This window comes from Tamandua tetradactyla, chromosome 10 (assembly GCF_023851605.1).
Source record: "Tamandua tetradactyla isolate mTamTet1 chromosome 10, mTamTet1.pri, whole genome shotgun sequence".
Taxonomy (NCBI): domain Eukaryota; kingdom Metazoa; phylum Chordata; class Mammalia; order Pilosa; family Myrmecophagidae; genus Tamandua; species Tamandua tetradactyla.
In genome coordinates this window covers 94003074-94028825 of record NC_135336.1, presented here as the reverse complement: position 1 = coordinate 94028825, position 25752 = coordinate 94003074, and the positions used below count along the sequence as shown (strand labels likewise).

At 39.6% G+C, this 25752-nt stretch overlaps 2 protein-coding genes and 1 pseudogene across 8 annotated transcripts in view; 2 read left to right on the top strand and 1 right to left on the bottom strand.

Moving 5' to 3' along the window:
• The window catches only part of ITSN1 (intersectin 1), a 263233-nt gene extending 259779 nt beyond the window's left edge, over window positions 1–3454 (bottom strand). For 2 of the 3 annotated variants that reach the window (XM_077118885.1, XM_077118887.1), the window contains exon 1: window positions 3066–3453. The gene's annotated coding sequence lies outside the window, so the exon portion shown is untranslated. Of the gene's footprint in view, window positions 1–3065 lie in introns of all 3 variants that reach the window. The other variant, XM_077118883.1, reaches the window with a different exon arrangement.
• Window positions 3250–25752, top strand: part of CRYZL1 (crystallin zeta like 1) — a 64567-nt gene continuing 42064 nt past the window's right edge. The window contains exons 1-3 of one of the 5 annotated variants that reach the window (XM_077118891.1): window positions 3250–3514; window positions 21825–21896; window positions 23636–23713. In XM_077118891.1, coding sequence (XP_076975006.1) covers window positions 21831–21896; window positions 23636–23713 — 144 coding nt within the window. In that variant the 5' untranslated portion in view covers window positions 3250–3514; window positions 21825–21830. Of the gene's footprint in view, window positions 3515–3548; window positions 4076–21824; window positions 21897–23635; window positions 23714–25752 lie in introns of those variants that run through there. The other 4 variants (XM_077118890.1, XM_077118892.1, XM_077118893.1 and 1 more) reach the window with 4 other exon arrangements.
• Window positions 12854–19680, top strand: LOC143648630 (putative RNA-binding protein 18 pseudogene; annotated as a pseudogene).

Below are 25752 nucleotides of genomic sequence, written 5' to 3'. Positions count from 1 at the left end.
CACACTGCTATTCAGCATCCCCAATTACATATTAAGAATCTGTTATTTAGGGGGCCCTGCATAGGACTACAAAAAACAGGAGTGAAGGTCATATTTTATTAGCATGAAAAGGGAAACCGAAAAACATTCCAATTTTCTATATTTTCCAGAAAACTATTTTTATAGCATTATGTTGGGCTTTTATCATAGCTTTAAAAAATGGTATTTGATACAATGATAACAGTGACTTACAGCTACACTATTACTTAAATTCACATTTTGAATCTCTAGGCAAACATTATGCCTATCGCCTGGAGTACTCCCTATGCCCCAGGGAAGGCACTCCTCTTTTGGAGCCAACCAAATGTACAGAAATGACCGGGGTACAGTCCTTTTGCCTCCTAACTCATAATAGCAGTGACTACTAAATGAAAAAATCAGTTTCACAAGCAAAGGTGGCAAACCTTGGTTTTACTGTGATGTCCGTCCTTCACTCCTTTCTTTACTCAACAGGAATTTAAATGAGTTACTCCAGGCACTCTGCTAGGAAGCAGAGATACTTGGTGAGCCAGACAGTCTCTGACCTTCCGAAAGGTGTATTACAGGAACACTACCAAGATGGCAATCACAGTCAAAAGGTTTCTACTCGCAGCCTAAGGTATATAACTTATTCTGGCACGTTATACACTTCAGAACATGGTTCTAAGTGTCCTAAAAAACCAAATAAAATTTAGGAGGTGTTCAGTGAGGATGGGATGCAACGCCAATAGCTCTCCAACTTCACCATACAAGAAAAATTCCTGGAGAACTTGTTGAAAATACTGATTCCAGGGCCCTACTCCCAGGTAGGCTGATTCTGAGCTCAGGACAGAAACCTGTTTTGTTTTAACACATACCTGAGTTAACGCTGAGGTAAGTAAGCTGAGAGGTCCAGACACTGAGAAATTCAAACAGTTAAGTGAGTAAGAAGGGATTGATCATTTAGAAGAAACAAAAAGCTTAAGAAAGCTCTACAATAGTGGAATGTGAGCTGTCCTCAGTAATATAATGTTCTATAATTCACAAATTTAGTAAATTAAGAAGACAGGTAAGAGTAGAGGAATTTACCAGCACCTCCTCCTTAATCTCTTACAGATTTGAGTTTCTCAAACTAAGCATCTGGGGAAACAGTAAGCTTAGCAGAAATCTACCAATATTAGAGATAAGTATTAAGAAAAAGGAAATTCCTAGTGAACTGCAAAAAAAAAAAATGCTGAGTGACAAACATTTCATGGAACTAACTTATTAGTACTCATTTTATGCCCTATTTCACAATGCTTAGTATCTGAACAATCCACAGGGTTCCAAAGTACATTAAAAATGTGTTCATTTCCTCTTACTCAGGCAGAATGATAATAGAGTCTTGTGAAGGTACCACGTGCCTTAGCAATTTCTATCAGAAATGCCCATTCCTGGAGCTACTTAAAGGAATTTGAAATAATTTTAATGCCATCACCAAATTAGTGTCCCTCATTTATTAACTTAGATTACTTTAAAATTCCTGGGTTCTTTGCAAACCTTCATGCAGAAAGAGTTCTTCAATACTTAAAAAAAAAAAGTTTTTATTTATAAGCAATCACCCATCGAAACAACCTAAATATTTCAAGTAAAAAAAAAATTAAACATAGTATTTGTTCTCAGAGATGGAATAATTTTGAGATGCCTTTAAGCTTCTGCACTATCAACTTTAAAGTCATCTAAAAATAAAAACCCAACAAATACATTTACCATTATTTTAGGGGTTAAGAGTAGCACCACGCAAAGCAGTTGACCTGCTGGGACCCTGGCCCACTTCTAGCCCTCAGACCCTGTCCTCTACAAAACCCATAATAAGATCTCTGAGCCTGTTTCTTCATAGGTTCAACCGGATTAGTAAAACTGCCTCCCTGCTACATCTTCCAGATGGCATGTGTTTGTTATTGTACTTGTTTTTTATTATCTGTAGCTTTTATTATACTTGCTTTTAAATCAATACTTTTTGACCACGAAAGTAGTAAGAGCAGGATGCCAACAGATGGGCACAAAGAAACGCAAGTCTGCATACATTTAAATTTTCAGGTGGATGCTGCTTTCAGAATAGCACCGATGACGGCAAAGTTTTTAAGAAAACTTTCATATTTGAGGCAATCAAAAATCTCCACCGCCTCATACTCAATTACAGAAACCGCTAATCTATTTCTTCAAAAGCAAAGCTTTCTTCAGCGTCTGAATCACGACAAAAGATGCCCGTAGGAAATGCAATCTACGAAGTTATCTTCTCATCCAAAGACAGAGCGAAGGAAGGTACAGCCTCTTCCTCGTTGGTTTCCTTTTCCTGGGGACTCTAATTACATTTCCTCGTTTAGTTCAGGCAAGAAAAGACCGCAGTCGTGCCTTAGAGGTCACACCATAAGACCCTGTCTGTGCGTAAAGGAGGGAAGGCGAAGTGGCACTGGAAAGGGAGCTGATTTTGGTTAAATACCATCAGTCAGCCCAGGCAGGGAGGCTTGGGGCCAAACGGCATTGACTGCCCTTCAATGACAGGGATTCTGCAGGCGCACGAGGCAGGAGGAGAAGGCATGAGCCGACGGCGCGAGGCCGGAGAGGCGGTGAGAGAGGCGGGCAGCAAGATACCGTTCCCCGTGCGTCCCGCTTCCCCGGGAGGCTGGCGGGGAGGTGAGGCTCCGCCAACCCGCCACACTCCGGCGGCCGAGGGCAGCGAGGTCAGCCCTGGAAGGACCCACCGCCCCCGACGCCCCTCAAGGACGGAGGTCGCTCGCCGGCCAGGGCTGAGGGCGCCCACTCCCCGCGAAGTCCGTCCCGCGGCCGCCACCCCCACGGGTCCCCGGCGCCGGTCAGCCGGCCGCCCCGCCGCGGCCCCAGGGAGGACCGGGAAGAACTAGGCGGAGCACGGCCGGCGCCGCACCTCCCCAGCGCGCGGCAGAGGGCGAAGGGTGGCCGGCAGGAACGCGCGCCGGCCGTGGGTAGGGCGCCCCGGGCGGCCATCGCGCCGACCCCCGCCGCCGCCTCCCGCGGTCCAGGCCGCCGCAGTCCAGCCCGCTCCTCACCTCATCTCCAGGCGGGTCCGCGCTGCCGCCCTGGGGACAAATCAGTGCAGCTCACCCGCAGCGCGGATGGACTCAGGAGCCACAACCCCGCACAACATCCCCGCCCGCCCGCCTGCCGATCCGTGCGTCCCGGAGCCCGCACGGGATTCTCCCTAGCGAGCCGCCGTACTACGGAGCAACCAAGCTGCGATCCCTCCTCCCTTCGCTCCTCTGCTCCTCTCCCTCCTTTGCTCCTTCGCTCCTTCGCTCCCTCCCTCGCCCCCGCCTATCTCTTCTTCTCCGTCGGCCTCACCCCCCCACCTATCTACCCACCCACATCTCCGCCCATAGGTGGGCGGGGACATCTAGCCTACCAATCATAAGAAGGGGTCCTCCCCTCTTCACGCTCCCTATCGCTAGCCCCGCCCGCCACGGGAGCGAAAGGTGGGGGAGCCGGGAAACTGGAAAAGGTAGGAGCGACAGCCGAATAAACCAATCAGCATTCTCAAATGGGGCGGGCGTAGGATTCTCTTTCGTCCCGCCCCCTCCACGAAGGCGTAACTGGAGGCTTCTGGTCCGGGCATTTACTGTCGACATTTATGGAGATTTTTGTGCTTCTGTCCGTTGCCGTTCGAAACACTAGATAGGGTGTATCCAACTAACTTAATTACAGAAGGCTTTAAAGGGGAGAAAATTATGGCGACAAAAGGGAGGCAAGGCACAATTTGAGGAAGGCTCTAGGAGATACGATTGGAATGAGGAAGGGTGTGGTCTTTCGATTTAAATTTGCATAAAATGGAACTCGTTGAGGCGACCACAACTCACGAGCTGAGCATACCGGGAATTGTAGTTCCCAGTTCGGTTGCTAGGGCGTTCTGGACAGCCTTCGGGAGTCCGGCTCAGCCCCGTAGGAGTGACGAACGAGGTGGCCAATAGGAACAGCGCCTTGGTCCAAAGGTGCGGCCTGTCTGCGAAAGCCCTGGAAGGTGGCTGTGGCGAAGGCGCAGGCGGTTGGGGCGGCTTAGAGGCAGGTGAGTCCCGGGAAACGCTCTGTGTCGGCTTGGAAATCGGGGTTTTGGTAAAAGGTCGAGAGGCGCAGCGCGGAACCGTCAGCTCCGGGAGGACGGTGATTCACGTCGCGGCCCAGCCTCAGACCCGCTTACGTCCAGGCCTAGCTAATAAGCTAAGGCCGCAGAGGGGCGGGTAGGGCTTGATTGATTTCACGGGCAATTTCCTGGCCCTTCACAGGTTACTAATTGCAGGTTTTATTTCACTTTGCATTTCCCTCCCCTCTTCTGGACGCAGAGGCCTGGATGTTCCATTTGTCTCGCAGATTGGATGTTTCCCCTCTATTTTTTTTGTTCATTTAATTTTTCTTTTCTTTTTTTTCCCCCCCGCCCCTACTGCTTCTCTCCCTCCGCTTGCTCTCTTATTCGCTAAACAGTTACCAGAGCGTATTTCCATTTATGTGGTTAAAAGGCCGCCCTTGCCCACTTCTTTAAGGTAAACAGCTGATGCTTAAAAATCGCCGGAGGACCTTGTTAAGGTACAAGTACTGGTTCTGTAGGTCGGGAGCGGATCCGAGAGTCTGCTTTTCTACCAAGCGCCCAGGGGCCGCCGTTCCACATTAGGTTCTCCATCAGTTTTGTCCAGTACAGATAGATATAATGCGAGCCACTTAGGTAATTTTAAATTTTCTAGTGGCCACATTAAAAAAAAAAGTATAAAGAAACACATGAAATAAATTTTAATAATATATTATTCATTTAAGTCAACATGCCCAAAATACAATTTCAACTCGTAATCGATGTTAAAACTTATTGAGATGTTTTGCTTTAATTTACTTTCCTACTAAGTCTTAAAAATCCGGTGTATCTTTTACACTTAACAGCACGTCTCAATTCCAGTTGAACACATTTCAGGTGTTCAGTAGCCAGCCACGTGTGGCTATTGACTACTGTGATTGGATAGCAGAGGTGCAGATGATATAATAGCAACTGAAAAGGTCAGGTTGCACTTGACCAAACCCTTTGCTGATGAGATGGATGGGTTCAGAACTACCTTGAGGTTCTCTGCCCAATTTACAGAAATAATAGTGAAATAACGAACATTTATTGAATGCTTATTTTATGCCAGGTATTGTACTGAGGGCCTTGCATGTATTGTGTAATGCACACAGCAACCCACTGAGGTAACTACTATTATTATTCCTTTTTATACATGGGGAAACTAGGGCCCAACAAGATTAAAAGAAGGTAGCCTAGGGTCAAATCTAGTTAGTAGGGGAGCCAGGATTCAAACTTCAGTCATTTAATAATTTCTTCATCCTATCTACCTACCCCTGCAGTATATAATTATTACCTTTTGCTGCTAATCTTACTTCATTGCTCTAGCTTATTATGGGAGGGATTCAGATGTTTGTATTTTCAGTGGAGTGGACTCCCCCCTACAAAATCAAGCTGCCTGTCAGGTGCAGTGAAATATTTTGGTAGTTTCACAACTTTGCATGCTGTGCATTTGAAAGCAAAGTTAGTTGCTTGGGCCCCTGGCCCAGGAATGAGTCTTGATTAATTTGTGTATCGCCTTGAAGAAGGAGGTGGGGCCGCTGAACCTGGGAATTCTAAAAATGCTCTTAATGGAATCACAGTGATTTTATTTTTGAACTCTGTTCTTTTAAAAATTGGTTAAAAAGTAAATTTCTTGTCCTTAGCCTGTGATCTTCATGAAGACTATTTTCAGAGACATTAGAAAAGTTATTTGTGCTCTTTCTAGACCCAGTGAACAGTACTCCCTTGAACTAAGAGTTTTTTGAGTAGAGGAGCAAGAATAGACACATGTATCCACCCATAATAAACTACAGTATTTTGCAAAATAATTTTCTATTTTTTATACATTATAATAAATGATACATCTTCTATGGAATTATTTTCTGTTGATTTTGCAGTTATTGTGAATATTCAACTGAACGTAAATCATATTTTGCACCTGAAGCAAGATTTGTTTCCGCAATATTTTATTGTGAATTGGAAAATTAAATAATACAGTCTGCTGTAATGTTAGCAGCTGAAGGGAGAGAAGTTTGGTGACAAATAGGAAGGATCCCTCAATTGCTTGTCACCCTCAACACCACCACACTCCACCTATAATGTCCCTGTGTTACATGAGTAAAACAGAAAGAGAAAACTGTCCCTCCTACTGTCATTCCCCAATGATAGCATACGGGAATATATGGTACTGAGTAATGTAATGTAAGAGAAAGTTAAGTTTCTGTTGTTCTGGATCATAAAATGTTAAATGGCCCTACAGTGAACACTAGTAACCTGACCATTTTATGATTACAAACTGGATAAAAGGACCATCCCACCACCTCTCCACCCACCTCCGATTGCACCGCATCCCCAGAGCTGCTGGCAGGAGAGTGCCTCATGTAAGAAATCCTAGATTCCAAGTGAAAATGTGTTTTATACATGAACAGATAATAAAAGTAAAAACAGTTATTGTGGGGAAGGGATTAAAGTCATGAATTTTCTGCTATTTTTAAGGGGCCACTAAGTACATGCTGGGAACCGCCATTGCACAGAGAAAAAGAATTTGACATCCTTTCTAAGCAGTTGCCTGTTTTCCTTCTGCCTAAAGCTCATATCAAAAAGAATATTTTTCCTTTTCTGCTTTTTCACCCTTTCATCCATTTTTGTATCAGGTTGCATAAAAATATAGGTTATGCCACATGTGTATCCATTCAGTCAAATATATCTTAATGTTCATAAGAACCTAGATTGCCATAATTAGAAGAGACCTTAATGGTCCTCTCAGCACCCTCTCCCCCTCAACTGATGCTTGAATCCCCTTTAAGAAGCCTCCATAAGTGCTTACCCAGGCTCTGTTTAAGTCCTTCCTGAAATAGACCACTCTAGAGTTCAGTTAGATACAAGCGAGACAGGGTCCCCTGTGCCATTTTGTAACAGCAGTGCAATTGTATGCAGCAAAACAATATCACCTTGGGTCACTGCTTGTACAGTCTCCTTAGAGTTTACAGATTTCTAAAGACAGAAAAGTTTCCTACACCAGGCTCAGAAGTTTTCCGGCAGTTAAGACTATTCCCCTCCCTCTTTGATTTAAGTAACAGAGTTGGCATATCTAGTTAGGGTGACCATTCTCTACAGCCTGCAAAGTGTTACTTGAACCAAACCTCCTCTTTGTTGATTTTGATTATGCTGACCATATTTTTTAACCAAATATTTGGACAGATATCTTTTTCTGATTTGTGGATATATATGAAAAATCTCACAGGTTAATTAAAACATTGTTCAAACTTAATATTGTCACCTCTTCCCAAGTGATCAAAATATAAGTGAAAATTTCACCCTAAAACTCTAACGAGTATCATGCTGTTCACCAGTCCTAAGGTGGGATGGGGAATAGAGCATTGGAGATGCAGCTGGCCAGAGCCTGAACTGATGACCTGAGTGGATGGGGTAACATTTCGGAGTTAACTCCGTTTGTTTTTCTGTAGCTTATTTGCTTGACATTTTAATTTCCTTAAAATAAAAAACGAGGGTGGCTGAACACCGAACTTAAAGTAACTTTAGTATTGCAGAGTTTATGTTGGACAATAATAGAAATATATTCATGTAAACAAAAAGAGTTTGGACCTTCAGAAAATAAGATGACCATAGGGTAACATGTTGATTGGCCTTGCAGCAGCCAGTGGCTATAACCCAAGCCTGAGGCATTGAGTTAATCAGCAAATCACTGTTAGGAGGTGGTTCTAGTTTGCAAGTTGCCAGAATGCGATATACTAGGTACGGAATGGTTAAAAAAAGGGGGAGTGGAGGTGGGTAGGAATTTATTAAGTTGCATGTTTACAGTTTTAATGCTATGAAAATGTCCAAATTAAAGCAAAGCTGTAAAAATGTCTGATGTAAGGCATCCAGGGAAAGTACCTTGGTTCAAGAAGGCCTATGACATCAGGGTGTCTCTCTCAGTTGGAAAGGCATATGGTGAAAATGGCAGCATCTGCTAGCTTTGTCTCCTGACTTCTTGTTTCATGAAGTTCCCCTGGGAGCATTTTTCTTCTTCACAAACAAAGGTCTCTGGATGCATGGGCTCTGTAGCTTTTTCCAAAATGGTTCCCTGTTAAAGGGCTCCAGTACAAAACCTCACCTTGAATGGATGGAGACACATCTCCATGGAAACCATCTAGTCAAAAGTTATCCACAATTGGGTGAGTCACATCTCCATGGGAACAATAAAAATGCTCCTGCCCAGCAATATTGAATGATAATTAAAGGACATGGCTTTTCTGGGGTGCACAAATTCAGACTGGCACAGAGGTAAGGGTGGCCCCTGAAAATGAGCAGATGAGCCAGGACATTATAAAGGAAAAATAGGTTTTGTGATTGATAACTTAATACAGAGGAAAGTGTTAATGCCTGAATCTAAGATATACTTGATGACTAAAGGTTGGTAAGACCAAAACGTTGTTCAGAGGAAAGATGAGTCCAGTTACATATCTGTTGAACATAGGATTGATCTCATACTCAGGTACTTTTGATCTGAAAGTGTAAAAAAGGAATGATCTTTAGACGTTTTATTTACAGTTATTAATAGGTAAGCTCCTTGGAGGATTGTTATAGCAGGAGAGAAAGTGGAGTTCATGTTGCTTTTATAAAACTGAGATGAAATCATTTGAAATTTCTTCCCATTAGCTTTTTTTTATTGTATAATATGATGTATACAAAGCAAAGAAATAAAAAGACGATAGTTTTCAAAGCACTCTTCAAGTAGTTACAGGACAGATACCAGAGTTTGTCATGGGCTACCCGTATGATCCTCTCATATTTTTCCTTCTGGCTGCTCCATGATATAGGAGGCCAGACAGTTTAACTATTTTTTTATCATCACAGTCGACTTTTTTTCCTTCTTTTTCTGTGAAAAATAACATGTATACAAAACTATAAATTTCAAAGCACAACATCACAATCAGTTGTAGAACATATTTCAGAATTTGACATGGGTTACAATTTCACAATTTTAGGTTTTTATGTCTAGCTGCTCTAAAATACTGGAGGATAAAAGAGATATCAATTTAATGATTCAGCATTCATATTCATTTGTTAAATCCTGTCTTCTTTGTAGAACTCCACCATCACCTTTGATCTTTCCATCCCTCTTTTTAGGGGTGTTATGGCCATTCCAAATTTTTCCTGTTAGAATGGTCTGTCACTAATATGGGGTAGTGAGATGGAAGTATCTGATGTTCTGGAGAGGTTGGGCTAAGTCTCAGGACTTATCTGTACTAGGGACCCATCTGGAGGTTGTAGGTTTCTGGAAAGTTACTCCAATGCATGGAACCCTTGTGGAATCTTATATATTACTTTAGGTATTCTTTAGGATTGGCTGGAATGGTCCTGGTTGGCAGGTTATGATAGGTAGCAAGGTCAAGCTGAAGCTTGCATAAGAGGACCTCCAGAGTAGCCTCTCAGCTCTATTTGAACTCTCTCTGCCACTGATACTTTATTAGTTACACTTCTTTCCCCCTTCTTGGTCAGGATGGAATTGTTGATCCCACGGTGCCAGGTCTGGATTCATCCCTGGGAGTCATCTCCCACATCTCCAGGGAGACTCTGACCCCTGGATGTCATATCTCACAAGGCAGGGAGGACAATGATTTCACTTGCAGAGTTGGGCTTAGAGAGAGTAAGACCACATCTGCACAACAAAAGAGCTCCTCCAGAGGTGACTCTTAGGTATGCCTATAGGTAGTCTTAAACTTCTCCGCCACCTACATAAGCTTCACAAGAGTAAGCCTCCTGATGGAGGACATAGCCTTTTGATTTGGGTGTCCCTGAAGTTCAACAACAGTATCTTGGAACTCCCAGATGGTAAAGTTTAATAGTTCCATGTTCTTTCTCCTCTCCCTCAGGGGACTTTGCCAATACTTTTTGATTATCTGCCTAATACACTCTAGGATGTATCCAGGCATTACAATAATCTCTACAGGATTAAAGGACCTTTTACTTATTCTGTGTTGCCTGTGTTTCAGTTGTTCAAATGAGCTATACAAATAGGTTGAATTAGATTATGCACTACAGAAAATTTCAGTTTCAGACCAAATAAACCTTTCTTCCATTGGTCTCAAAGAGTATGTGTGTTCCTAAAATACAAGCACTGCCTTCCTTACTCCTGTGTTCTGGTTATATCAGGTTATATCTATAAAGCAGCCTCTCAGAGTCCAGAAATAATAATTACTACTCCGGACTTAATGTGTCTGCTCTAAAAGCTTGCAACCTTTTCTTATAAGATTTTCTTATATGCATTTTCTAAAGGTACCATTCTTGTTCTTTTGTTTTTGGCATATTTTGTCTCACCAAATGTCCCACATGTTCATTCACATCGTTGCATGCCTCACGACTTTGTTCTTTTTGTAGCAGCACAGCCTTCATTTATAAATATACACCATTGTTCACCAATCTCCTTCTCCGTCAGTGCATCCTTCAGCCACCTGCATTCATTGGGCATCATGCATTGGGTCCACAGTCCATCAATGTTCTCAATTTTAGATAACTTAATTGTTCCCAAGAGAAAGAAAACCAATAAAGACACCCTCACCAAATAGGAAATCTAAACCTCCTCTTAACGGTTGTCCCTCCCCCCCATTATTTACCTCTACTGTTGCTGTGGTAGTGCTGATGATTTCCTTTTAAACATAGTTCATAGCATGCAATAGCAGTTTTCCCCCTGTACCCTGGACTTAAAACACTCTTTGTACAAGAATTCTATCTTTGAAGTAGTTCTTGTGAGAACTAATTCATATATCTAGTGTTAATCAGTAGGACCTGTAGGTCTCTACAACTCCTTTCAATCTTGTTCATCTTCAGTGTGGTTATATTACTTATAACCACACTGAAACCCCTATATTCTGTAAGATAAGCCTCTGATTATACCTTTATGCTGGTCATGAAAGTGAACTCATACAGTATTTTTCCTTTTGTGTCTGGCTAATTTCACTCAGCATTATGTCCTCAAAGCTCATCCATCTTGTCATGTGCTTCAGGAAGTCATTTTGTCTTACTGCTGCATAATATTCTGTCATATATATATACCACATTTTGATGATCCACTCGTCTGTTGATGGGTGTGGTAGTTAGATTCAGTTGTCAGCTTGGCCAGGTAAAGGTACCTAGTTCTGTTGCTGTGGACATGAGCCAATGGTACGTGAACCTCATCTGTTGCTCATTATGTGCCTGCTGCAGTGAGTGATGTTTGATTTAATTGGCTTAAATGAGAGAGCTCAACTAGCACAGCCCAAGCAGCTCAGCGTACCTCATCTCAGCACTCACAGCTCAGCCCAGGCCTTTGGAAATGCAGAAAGAAATCACCACAGGGAAAGTTGTTGGAACCCAGAGGCCTGGAGAGACGGCCAGCAGAGATCACCCTTTGCCTTCCCACGTAAGAAAGAACGTCAGTTGAAAGCTGCCTTTCCTCTGAAGAACTAACGAGATAAATCCCCTTTTATTAAAAACCAATCCGTCTCTGGTGTGTTGCATGCTGGCAGCTAGCAAACTAGAACAATGGGCATTTGGTTTGTTTCCATCTTTTGGTGATTGTGAATAATGCTGCTGTGAACATGAGTGTGAAAATGTCTGTTTGTGTCATTGCTTTCAGCTCTTCTGGGTATATACCAAGTAGTTCTATTGCTGGGTGGTAGGACAACTCAATATTTACTTTCCTAAGGAACCGTCAAGCAGTCTTCCATAGTGGCTGCACCATTATACATTCCCACCAGCAGTGTGTAAGTGTCCCAGTTTCTTCACATCCTCTCCAACATTTATAGTTTTCTGTTTGTTTAATAATAGCCATTATATTGGTTTTATAGAAAAACCAATAAGCAAATTTATCTGGAAGGGCAGGGTGCCCTGAATTGCTAAAAGTATCTTGAGGAAAAAAAACGAAGCTGGAGGTCTCACGCTGCCGGACTTTAAGGCATATTATGAAGCCACAGTGATCAAAACAGCTTGGTACTGGCATAAAGATAGATATATCGACCAATGGAATCGAATAGAGTGCTCAGATATAGACCCTCTCATCTATGGACATTTGATCTTTGATAAGGCAGTCAAGCCAATTCACCTGGGACAGAACAGTCTCTTCAATAAATGGTGCCTAGAGAACTGGATATCCATATGCAAAAGAATGAAAGAGGACCCGTATCTCACACCCTATACAAAAGTTAACTCAAAATGGATCAAAGATCTAAACATCAGTTCTAAGACCATAAAACAGTTAGAGGAAAATGTAGGGAAATATCTTATAAATCTTACAATTGGAGGCGGTTTTATGGACCTTAAACCTAAAGCAAGAGCACTGAAGAAATAAATAAATGGGAGCTCCTCAAAATTAAACACTTTTGTGCATCAAAGAACTTCATCAAGAAAGTAGAAAGACAGCCTACACAATGGGAGACAATATTTGGAAACGACATATCAGATAAAGGTCTAGTATCCAGAATTTATAAAGAGATTGTTCAACTCAACAACAAAAAGACAGCCAACCCAATTACAAAATGGGAAAAAGACTTGAACAGACACCTCTCAGAAGAGGAAATACAAATGGCCAAAAGGCACATGAAGAGATGCTCAGTGTCCCTGGCCATTAGAGAAATGCAAATCAAAACCACAGTGAGATATCATCTCACACCCACCAGAATGGCCATTATCAACAAAACAAAAAATGACAAGTGCTGTAGAGGATGCGGAGAAAGAGGCACACTTATCCACTGTTGGTGGGAATGTCAAATGGTGCAACCACTGTGGAAGGCAGTTTGGCGGTTCCTCAAAAAACTGAATATAGAATTGCCATACGACCCAGCAATACCATTGCTAGGTATCTACTCAAAGGACTTAAGGGCAAAGACACAAACGGACATTTGCACACCAATGTTTATAGCAGCATTATTTACAATTGCAAAGAGATGGAAACAGCCAAAATCTCCATCAATAGAAGAGTGGCTAAACAAACTGTGGTATATACATACGATGGAATATTATGCAGCTTTAAGACAGAATAAACTTATGAAGCATGTAATAACATGGATGGACCTAGAGAACATTATGCTGAGTGAGACTAGCCAAAAACTAAAGGACAAATACTGTATGGTTCCACTGATGTGAACTGACATTCGAGAATAAACTTGGAATATGTCATTGGTAACAGAGACCATCAGGAGTTAGAAATAGGGTAAGATAATGGGTAATTGGAGCTGAAGGGATACAGACTGTGCAACAGGACTAGATACAAAAACTCAAAAATGGACCGCACAGACGGTGTTGAGATGGACGCTTTTAGGGAGCAGTGGGGCCGCAGAGCCGGGACCTGCCTTTTGGGCCTGAGCCGAGGGGACGACGCCGAGGCCACGAGTATTTCATAGAGATTGATGGAAACAGAAACTAAAACTCTTCCCCTGGAGAATGCATCCATCCTTTCTGAGGGCTCCCTACAGGAAGGGCACCAGTTATGAGTTGGCAACCTGGACCCCAAAATCACAGAATATCACCTCCTCAAGCTCCTCCAGAAGTTTGGCAAAGTAAAGCCGTTTGACTTCCTCTTCCACAAGTCAGGTGCTTTGGAAGGACAGCCTCGAGGGTACTGTTTTGTTAACTTCGAAACTAAACAGGAAGCAGAACAAGCCATCCAATGTCTCAATGGCAAGCTGGCGCTATCTAAGAAGCTGGTGGTGCATTGGGCACATGCCCAAGTAAAGAGATACGATCATAGCAAGAGTGATAAAATCCTTCCAATCAGTCTTGAACCATCCTCAAGCACTGAGCCCACTCAGTCTAACTTAAGTGTCACTGCAAAGATAAAAGCCATTGAAGCAAAGCTGAAAATGATGGCAGAAAATCCTGATGCAGAGTACCCAGTAGCACCTGTTTATTCCTACTTTAAGCCAACAGATAAAAAAAGGACTACTCCTTATTCTAGAACAGCTTGGAAATCTCAAAGATGATGGTTGTTTATTGCTGTAGCAGCAAAAGCAAATTCGTCTCCACACCTGAAATCCTCTGCCTTTGTACTTTATAAATGTGAGTGGTACTATCCAACAGAGCACAATCACATGTAAGGGTTTGGTAACAAAACATTTTTGGATTTTCTTATGGATATTTCTTCCCTGAAATATGTATGGAATTGAGCATCATCAAGAATAAATAGGATTGTATCCAAAATTGTGATTTGAACACTGGGATGCTCTAGTTGGTAGGTTTGTTTGGATTTGTAACTCCAGAAACATTATATAGTGTGCCAGAATGAAAGGCAAACAAAAAATGTTATTATTTAAATCAGGAAACTAAATTTATTAACGTTCTCCTTGGAAAAAAAAAAAGGAGGGGGGAGCATTTTTCTGTGCTCATGTGTCTTTAAAAAATACAAGAAAACTAAAAGGGAGGAAAGTGAGAGACAGATTTTAAATCATGTTCGGAACTGTTGTTCCAGAATTTACTGTGGAAATCCCTCCAATTGGACTAAAAAAGAGAAAGTTCTTGGCAAAAAGGAGCTGGTTCTTTGATCAATGTTGTAATCTGTTTAAGAATTATGCTTATTGTTTCAAAATCCCAATTAGGAAAACATGTTGTGTATCTTAAAATTGTTTGCTTCGACAAAACTGTAGAATCAAATTTAACATTTTTTGCCACAATGGAAGTTTGGTTTGGAAATCCAACTTTTATTCTATGATGATAAATAATCTTGCCTTCTATAATACCAAATGTTGTTACTAATATGGGACTTTTAAAATTGCACATAATGCATGAGATTGTTTTTATAGCATGAGAATGTTCTATTTGGAATTGTATCATGGTCAACCTAAATAGAAAAGCAAAATTTCTTTAAAACCTAGAAGTTGCTATCTTGATAGCTCTTGAACATATTATTTCCTTAATAATTGTGTAGGAGTCTGAGTAGAAGAGGTTGAATTGTCTTGTGAGGGTGAAGGGGTGGCATGCAATGGGGTACAGTGACTCAATGAAGCAGGCACTATTCAGGCACCAAGATTTGTAATGACCTCATGTTTTACGGAGTTTTAAAGGCTTTACACACTGCATGACTTTAGAATGATTCTTTATGCATAGAACATACTTCTCCCTAGATATTTTTTGCCACTTTGAACATTCTAGATATAACAATATAGAGAGATAATAAAGTAACACATTTTGGAATGTGTTTCTGTCAAGCACAGTTTTGGTCATTTTGGTGCCAAGTTTGACAGTTTCATTAGTCTGTACCATTGCTCCTTTACCAGGTAAGTCACTTTTTGACTACAGGTGCCATTCTTGGTGATTACAGGCTGTTTACTACTACCATTCTTAGCAAGAGGAAGCTTTCATTATAGAGACTTAAGTCTTCCTATGAGCATAAATGAATTTAAGACACTTGAACCAAAATTTCAGTATAAAGAATTTTGGAATTCACACGACTGGTTCAGAGAAATTCTTATCACCTTTCCCAAGGTAAATCTTTTTAGATATCTTTAGATATCAGATACTTCCTGCATTTATTAGCTGTATCTATGATGCAAGTAACTCTCCTTATGTTTGGGGAATAGTTCAGGGAGGTGGGAGCACTATCTCCCATTTTTCTGGTGATTTCTCAGAGTATAGAATTCACCATTTTATCCTTAAGTCCTCAGAGGGTATTGGTAGAGTAGGACTTAATCAAAATAGTCTTCTATTTTTAATAGGAATTTAGAAAATACTTAACTTTGAATTATATAAAAATAATAGCCATTCTTATAGATATGGGGTAATATCTCATTGTACTCTTGATCTGCATTTCCCTTATAGCAGGTGAAAATGAGCATCTCTTATGAGCTTTTGAGCCATCTGTATTTGCTCTTCAGAAAAATGCCTCTTCATATCTTTAGTCCATTTTATAATTGGGTTGTTTGTTCTTTTGTTGTTGAGTTGTATGATTTCTTTGTGTATTGTACTGGTTTGAAATGATGTTTGTACCCTAGAAAAGCCATGTTTTAATCCTAATCCCATTTTGTAAAGGTAGCCGTTTCTTCTAATCCCTATTCAGCATTGTGTGTTTGGAACTGTAATTAGATCATCGCCCTGGGGGTGTGATTTAATCAAGAGTGGTTGTTAAGCTGGATTAGGCGGAGGCATGTCTCCACCCATTCGGGTGGGTCTTCATTAGTTTACTGGAATCCTATAAAAGAGGAAACATTTTGGAGAAAGCAGGAGATTCAGACAGTACAGAGAACACCACATCACCACGAAGCAGATAGTCCGCCACCCAGCAACTTTTGGAGATGAAGAAGGAAAATCCCCATGGGGAGCTGGAGAGGAAGCTAGCAGATGACGCCATGTTTGCCATGTGCCCTTCCAACTGAGAGAGAAACCCTGACCGTGTTCACCATATGCCTTTCTACTTGAGAGAGAAACCCTGAACTTCATCGACCTTCTTGAACCAAGGTATCTTTCCATGGATGCCTTTGATTGGACATTTCTGTAGACTTGCTTTAATTGGGACATTATCTCGGCCTTAGAACTTAGAACTCGGCCTTAGTAAACTAGCAACTTACTAAATTCCCCTTTTCAAAAGACGTTCATTTCTCTATTTTTATCTATTTTTTCTTTTGTTGCTTGTGCTTTGGGTGTAAAGTTTATGTTTTCATTAACGTTTATATAATGCTTTTTAAAATCCCAGTCGACTTTTTTTCTGCCTGTGAAAAGTAACATATACAGAAAAGCAATAAATTTCAAAGCACACACAACAATTGTAGAACAGATTTCAGAATTTGGAATTTGTTACAATTCTACAAGTTTAGGTTTTTATTTCTAGCTGCTCCAAGATACTGGAGACTAGAAGAAATATCAGTGTAATTCAGTAATCATGATCATTTGTTAAAACCTACCTTCTCAGTATAGCTCCACCATCACCTTTCATCTTTCTCCCGCTCTTTAGGGGTATTTGGGCTATGCCTGTTCTAACTTTTTCCTGTTGGAAGGGGCTGTTGATAATATGGGATAGGGGATGGAACTAGCTGATGTTCTGGACAGAACCCTCTGCATTTTAGGACTTACCTGGTCCAAGGACCCACATGGAAGTTACAGGTTTCTGAAAAGTTCTATATGCATAGAACCTCTGTAGAATCTTATATAATGCCTTAGGTGTTCTTTAGGATTGGCAGGAATGTATGTTTTCTTGATATAGCAGAGTTGTTTCCATTTGCTAAAGCTGCCAGAGTGCAGTATACTAGAAATGGATTGTCTTTTACAATGGGGATTTATTAGTGTGCTGGTTTGAAAGGATGTATGTCCCCTAGAAAAGCCATGTTCTAATCCTAATACCATTTTGTGAAGGTAGCCATTTCTTCTAATCCCTATTCAGTATTGTATGTTTGAAACTGTAATGAGATCATCTCCTTGGAGGTATAATTTAATCAAGAGTAGTTGTTAAACTGGATTAGGTAGAGGCATGTCTCCACCCATTTGGGTGGGACTTGATTAGTTTTTGGAGTCCTATAAAAGAGGAAACATTTTGGAGAATGAAGGAGATTCAGAGAGAGCAGAGCAGAACGACATAGCCATGAGAAGCAGAGTTCACCACCCAACGACCTTTGGAGATGAAGAAGAAAAATGCCTCCTGGGGAGCTTCATGAAACAGGAAGCCAGGAGAAGAAGCTAGCAGATGATGCTGTGCTCGTCATGTGCCCTTCCAGTTGAGAGAGGAACCCTGACCATGTTCATCATGTGCCTTTCCAGATGAGAGAGAAACTCTTAATTGTGTTTGCCATGTGCCCTTCCACTTGAGAAGGAAACCCAGAACGTAATTGGCCTTCTTGAACCAAGGTATCTTTCCCTGGATGTCTTTGATTGGACATTTCTATAGACTTGTTTTAATTGGAACATTTTCTCAACCTTAGAACTGTAAGCTAGCAACTTATTAAATTCCCCTTTTTACAAGCCATTCTGTTTCTGGTGTATTGCATTCTGGCAGCTAACAAACTAGAACAATTAGTTTATTAATTTACAGTTCTTAGGCCATGAAGAATGTCCAAATTAAGGCACAGGATGATAACCTGAACTCTGAAGAAAGGCTCCCAGCATCAGGGACAGCTCTGTCACATGGGAAGGCACATGTTTGGCATTTCCTAGTCCTTTGCCCCTAGGTTTTGATGCCTTCACCACTGGTTCCAGTGACTTTTTCTGTGGGTCATCTCATAGCACTTCTAGGACTTTTCTCTCTCTGCTCTCTCTAGAGGCTTATCCTCCAAGCGGTCACCAGACTTCTTTGGACGTTTCTCTCTAAGCTCTCTGGATTTTTTCCGTCTTTTATCCTCATTAAGACCCACTTTGAATTGGATGGGTCACATCTCAGTTGAAACATCCTACTCAAAATGTCCACTTACAGTAGATCCACACCCAAAGAAATGGATTAAAAAAGTACAGCCTTTTCTGGGGTACATAACTAATTCAAACAGCACGAATGTTTATGGAACATATAATGTAAAAGGTACATGACCATCAGTCTTAGAAATAGCACAAGTATATTATATTTAATATTTACATCTGTAATTTTATAAGCTTTCAGTTATTTTCTGTGTGAATATCTTTATACTGTAATTAGTAAAAATTGTGTTAAACTGAATGTTCCTTTTAATCTGCACCTGGGCTTAAAATACCATGTGGGCCTTGAATGTATCCATTCCACCATTTTCTTAGTGTAAGAAACTCCATTTTCCTGTTACGGATTTGTAAAACAAGTAATTAGTATTTCCTCAATTTACCTCATATCACTTTTATGAAAACTTTCTTCATTTGAGGGTATTTTTATTCCCACATGGTTCTTTATTGTACCAATAAAGCAATCCTTTCTTTCCGCCCAACCAGGCTGTTTTTCACCTAATTTGGAGAAACTGTTGAGGATGATCTAACTAAAAATATTGCCGTACACACACACACCATGCACACTGTATGTGGTATGTTTAAATATGATATTTGTTTTAGGGGACTGTAATAACAAGTGGTTCTCTTCAGTGTCTTTGAAATTGGGACATAACATGAGCTCCATACTATTTGTATTAAAATGCAATGGGCATATTCCAGACTTAAAGACAAAGAAATGTAACAAAATAAGGTATCAGTCGCTAAGACAGTTCAGATGGTGTCAAGAAGTTATTCTGGAGACTACTCTTTTGCAAGCTTCAGCCAAGTTTTGCTAATTGTCATGGTTTGCAGTACCCCAGCTAACATTATTTCTGTTAACCCTAAAGAATACCTAGGGCTATGAGAATCTACAAAATTTCATGTTGCAAGTTTACTTTCCTGAAACCTGTAACCTTCGGAGGGTTCCTAGTCCAGATAAGTCCTGAAACCCAGAAGGGTCAGCCTCTCCAAGAATATCGAGCAATTCCATCCCCCTATCCTATATTGTTGGTACCCCTTTTCAACATAAAAAAGTTGGAATGGCCCAAGGACCTCTGTAGATTGGGAGTAGGATCAAAGGAGGAGAAGTTATAACAGCAGAGATAGGATTTATCAAAGAGGTATGACTGCTGAATCAGTATAATGATACTTCTTTTAGCTTCCAATGTTTTGGAGCAGCTAGAAGGAAAAACTTGAAAATTTAGAATGGTAACCCATACCAGACTTTGAAATCTGTTCTGTAACTACTTGTTAAAATGTACTTTGAAAATTATTGCATATATATATATATATATAATATTTCACAATAAAAAATGTTTTTATAAAAAATTCAATGGGCAGAGAAAACCGTGGTTTCCAGAATCACAGAGGCAGATACTTTGAAATCAAAGTATCGGTGTGTAATTGTTTCACTTCTTCAAAAGGCAACCCTAGAAGCTCCAACTGAGTAGGGGTAGAGATTTATTTAATAATAATGGATGTTAATTTTTACAAGTAATACCCGGGGAAGCCCATGATTTAATAAGTGAATAAGGCAGGGGTTTATATATTAGTATGTAAGGAAAAATAGAAACATGGCATAGATGGGATCGTTTGACTGTCACTGGGGGTAATTTCCAGGAGAGGATAGGCCTTGAGCTTAAAATTTACTTAGCAGAATCTGTTGCGTAAGTACAGCAGACCCTCAGAGAACAAGCACTGCCTGGAAACCCTGAAGCAAGGGTGACATATGGTGTGAAATCATGCTGTTGGGGGAAACTGGAAAATGGTGGGGGAGGGGAATAAGGTAGGTGGTTATGCATTTTAGAGAGCCTGAAAGCTAGGCAAGATAGTTTAGATTTCAGTTGTAGGGAATACATAGCTGCTATATCTATGCTTACATTCTTCCCCCTCCTTCCACCGCCTCCCCACCAGATACATACACACACTCTTTGTCTCCCTCTCTCTCACACACGCACTCACCAAGACCTTCTGTAACCAAAGGGTTAGTACAGCAAGTGCCTGAATTTATTTAATCATTCAACGTTGCTCACCCTGTTTTTATAGACTTTGTTGATAAATGCTACATACATAATTTCCTCATATGTCTTGATAGTATCTTCAGTTCTGTTAGTTCCAGCATTGGACTGTCGCTGGATGTGGCTCAGCTATATTCAGTAAAAACTTTTTATATGGATCCATTAGATCCACTAAGATTCCATGTACATGGCCAATTACATGGGTGTACCTGTGCAGTCACACTGGGCCTCCCCCACTTAGAAGGGGCCTGCATTTGATTTAAGGCTCTGCTATCACCATCTTGAAAATCTAATTATTTTTAAACACAGTTACCCACATTTCCATATTGTCCTAGGACCCACAAATTATATAACCAGTTCTACAAATACATACTAAACAATTATTAATTTATCCTGAAGTGAAGTATATGATATTCTAGTTTTAATGCTATATAATTAATATTAGCACTTCTAGGAAACCATTAAATATAATAAAGGGTATGACTTTGGAGCCAGTTGTACCTGGTTTGTGTCCCAGCTCTGGCCCGGCTGGTGGCTGTGAGACCATAAGTATGTGCCTTAACCTCTCTAAACTCAGTTTCCTCACAAAAGGCATGTACATGAATGTTCTTAACAAAACACTTTGTAAAAACCCTGAACTGGAAGCAACTCGAATGTCCATCTGCAGTGGAGTGGATAGATGGGGATGTATTCATACAATGGAATGTTACACAGCAATGAGAATGAATGGACTATAACTACAAGGAGCAACCTGGGTGAAAACTCAGAAACAGAATATGACACCAGACATTAAAAAAGCATGATTACATTTACATGAAGTTTAATAACAGGGAAAACTAAACCATGCAAGCCAGGATTTGGGTATCCTTCATAGGTAGAGGTAGTGACTAGAAGAGGGCAAAGGCCTTCTGGTGTTCTGTGATGTATCTCCTGAATGGAGTGCACTTCCATAAAATTCACATTTAAATAATATTCTTGTGATAGGAATACTGTAAAAATTAAAGAAGCAACTATGGATCCCTTAGAGATGCTTCAAGAAGCTCACAGGATCCAGTTTTAAATAATTCCATTTAGTGTATCTAATATATTTTATTGAACAGACAAGTGAAATTAGGCCTGTACCCGTTGTACAGGTAAACTATAAACCCATTCTCAGTAAGACATGCACCCAGAGATTATTTGTAAGTGTATCTTTGACAAATATGTTTATAGTTGTCATTTTCTCCCTTGCCTTCAATTTTTCAAGTTTTATTTTCATTTTTTGGAGTTCCAAAATCCGTAGAAATCTTCTGTTTATTTCATATGTATTTTTTCTTTTTCCTTTTTTTTAGGTGACTATGAAAGGATTGTATTTTCAACAGAGTTCTACAAGTGAAGAAATAACATTTGTATTTCAAGAAAGGGTAAGAAAAAATTGTTTAGTCATAAATGAAAGAAAATAGTATATTTTCCCTATGTAATAAATCCAATTTTAAATGACCTGTTTTAATTTATTTGAGTAGAACTAAGTGAGCAAAAATTATTTAATCAGAGGTCCTCAGATTATTTTCCTTTAATCTTTATGTCAAAATGGTGTGCTGTATTGTAATAAAATTGTATTTTTAAAGGTGTTGCTACAAAAGAGTGTCTTTAGTTCCTGAGGGTGGTAGTTAGTATTGGTGGCATGAAAGATATTAGAAAAATAGAACAACTGTATTCTAAATAGTCTTTTTTTTATGTGTTACAAAATTAAACCAACTTATTCTGAATGCCGCAGTACAATGAGTTATCACATATTGTGAAATGAAAAAGGTGGCAAAGCATTGTTTCTCATACTGATGTTTTTTTCTGTCCTATAACCACTTGTTGTGGTGTGCTTTGAAATTCATTGCTTCTTTGAATGTATGTTCTTTTTCAGAATAGAGAAATACATTTAAAAAAATAAAATAAAATAAAGGTGGGGGAAGGGATCCCATGCTGATATTTCAGCTTTGCAAAGTTGTCATTCTCTAAGCATCAAATGATCTAGTGTTGTGATCACTTTAAGCATGGATAATAGAATTTCCGTATATGGGTGATGATTTGAAAGGAAGTGTGGCTAGCCAAAATTATTCCACTATAAATTTAGGGACAAAAACAAAGTGCTCTAGGTACATTGGTCTTTTGTAAAAGTAATAAGAATTTCTGGACCAGCAATACAATCCAGTTTTTTCTCTTGTAGTCTTTCTCAAACTCCAAGATCATTTTGGGTCTAAAGTTTAGACGATCTGGGCTCTACTGTTGGGTCAGGATAATGGTGTAAGAGATTAGTTCTTAGGAATAATCATCTCCACGTTCACACAGTCATGAGTAAAATTCACAGATTCATCAATATTATTGAATATTTTCATATCGTCAAATATTATGAAATCTAAGATTTCAAAAGAGAACTCCTAGAATATCGTGCACCTTTGATAGGACATAAGAGACTGCGCAAGTAGCTGTTCTTGACCAGCTTTTTATCTAATTTTAAGAATATCAGAGGTTGGAGGCAATATTGATATTAGCTAATGGTTATTTGGGGGAAGTGATAGATTTAATAATGTGGGTGGATGGCATTGGAATATTTTGCCTTTGAAGTTATATCAAGTTGTGGAATATGAGGAGTAATTAAGTTCTGTTAAGTTACTTTATATTTTGAACCCAGAACCCCATGGGACAGACCAAGCTGTCCAAGACAGATCGTAAATGAGGAAGGTATAAACAGGTGACACTAACAGCTTCATTTGTAGCATTAAGAAAATTCCAAAATCAGTAAAGACTAAATGTAGTGTGCTTAGGTATTTAAGAATGTCCTTGTATGTGTGAGTCTGATGCTTTGAGATTACTTAGGTTGAAATATAGTATCTGTTGCTCTCCTTTCTTATCCTACATTTATTGTCCACACATTTATCCTTGTCATGATCTGAATACTTTTCAAAATGTGTACTCAAACTTTTGTAAATTTTATTCCCAAATTCCTTTTCTTCTCTTTGAATTATATACACTCAGATAATTCTTATAGCTTTTTAAATTAATTTGTCCATAAAATTTGGATTCTGTTTTATTTTATTCTGTTACTATTGTATCACATTTTCACAATATGAAATCATGTTCTCAAAGGAATATTATAATTTGGTTCTAGGAAAATGTTCCTGTTACAAAGGATAACTTTGTGAAACTTCAAGTTAAAGCTTGTGCCCTGAGCCAGATAAATACAAAGGTATTTGGTTTGTCTATTTTAGTCAAAAGTGAAATGAGAGTTTCATAGTAAATGTAATATACAAATTATAATGATAACTGACTTGTGAGTACTAAGAAATTTTAAGCATTCTTAAATGAGTAGAACAGTTAGGGAAAAAAACTAATGAGCACTTGTATATTCCTGTATTTTTTAGGTAAATTGTTAGTCTAATTGAAATCTTGTATTTTATTAACTATTATATTAAAATATCTTATGAATTCCTTTACATTGTGAACAGCTGGGAGTTTATAACTACTAAGGCCTATAATCAAGGAAGAAATTACCTTTATCAGTAAAGTAGAAATAAAAACCAAAAAGTTAATCAGTTAATTTACTATCCGTCTATTCTATAGATATTTCCAGGTAATGTCTTTAGATGTAATTCTTATTTTTCTTGTCATTCTTTCTATCTCTCTCCTTCGTACACACACATTCCCCCTCACCCAACCCTACTGTAATTTTTCTCTATTATCCATGCAATACATGAAAACACTTCTGTGTAAATAAACTTATGGGTCCATGGATCAGTATGTCAGGATAAGTTGAGCAGGTCCATTTACTCAGTTTTTTTAAAGATAAATGCCGTAGTTTTTTGAACCCTTACTTAATTGAATTATAAGATCAAGATACTTTCTCAGATCTAAATGTTTTCTATGACGCCACGTTTAGGGAAGAAACAACCAGAATTCTGGGCTTCCACTGGGCACCTCTGGGACAAGAATGTGATATGAGAAGTGAATTAGTGAGTTCCCCTAATATCCTTTCCACTGAGAATAATAGTACTGGTCCTTGTCTGCAGAGTTCTCTGTTCAGTCCTTCCATGATATTCTTTTTAAAGCTACTGTTCTAGTTTGCTAGCTGCCGGAATGCAGTATACCAGAAATGGAACGGCTTTTTAAAAAGGGGAATTTAATAAGTTGCTAGTTTACAGTTCTAAGGTTAAGAAAATGTCCCAATTAGAGCAAGGCTATAGAAATGTCTGATCTCAGGCATCCAGGGAAACATACCTTGGTTCTGGAAAACTGGTGAAGTTCAGGGTTTCTCTCTCAACTGGAAAGGGACATGATGAACATGGTGATGTCTGCTAGCTTTCTCTTCACTCTAGCTTCATGAAGCTCTTCTAGGGGCGTATTGTTCATTTCTAAAGGCCTCTGGTTGCATGGGCTCTGGCTCTCATCATTTGTCATGGCTCTCATCATTCTCAAGCTTTCTCCAAAGTGCTTCCTCTTTTAAAGGATTCCAGTAAACTGATCAAACCCCACCTGGGATGGGTGGGGTCACATCTCCGTGGAGATAACCTAATAAACTTTCTAACCAACATTATTGTGTAGGTATTAAGAGAAATAGTTGCTCCCACAAAATTGGATTAGGATTAAAACATGGATTTTCTAGAATACTTAAATCCTCCCAAAAAAGCACAGCTACCAAAAATCCATTAATATCCTAGCCTAGGAAATAATGTCCATGTCTAACAAAAAGAAATGGTCAATTATGGTAAAATCAATGTGATTAAATACCATGCAATTGTTAAACATGAATGTCATGAAAACTATAGTGACTATAAGAATATGCTCATGGTAAGTGAAGGAGGCAGAACACAATTGGTGAAACCATTATTATAACTTTATAAAAGTGCACATAGAAGAAATACTGTTAGATACCCAGGATTTCTGTAAGAATGTCATGAACATCTTAGGAAAAGTATAAAGTTCCATATTGAGAAAGAAACTTTTCTGGCAATCAAGTATATGTAAGAGATCAAAAAATTGAAAATTAGAGAAAATATGCATGAGAATTATTATTTTTTTATTCTGCATGGGCAGGCACCAGAAAATGAAACCGAGTCTCCAGCATGGCAAGCAAGAACTCTGATACTGAGCCACCGTGGCCTGCCTGAGAATTATTTTGATATCTTTTTACTTACTGCTTCTAAAGTAAATACTGTGATATCTACAAATACGTTCAGCATTTCTAGAATCATTATAACTTGAAAGTATAACTGGCAAGAACTGTGTGCT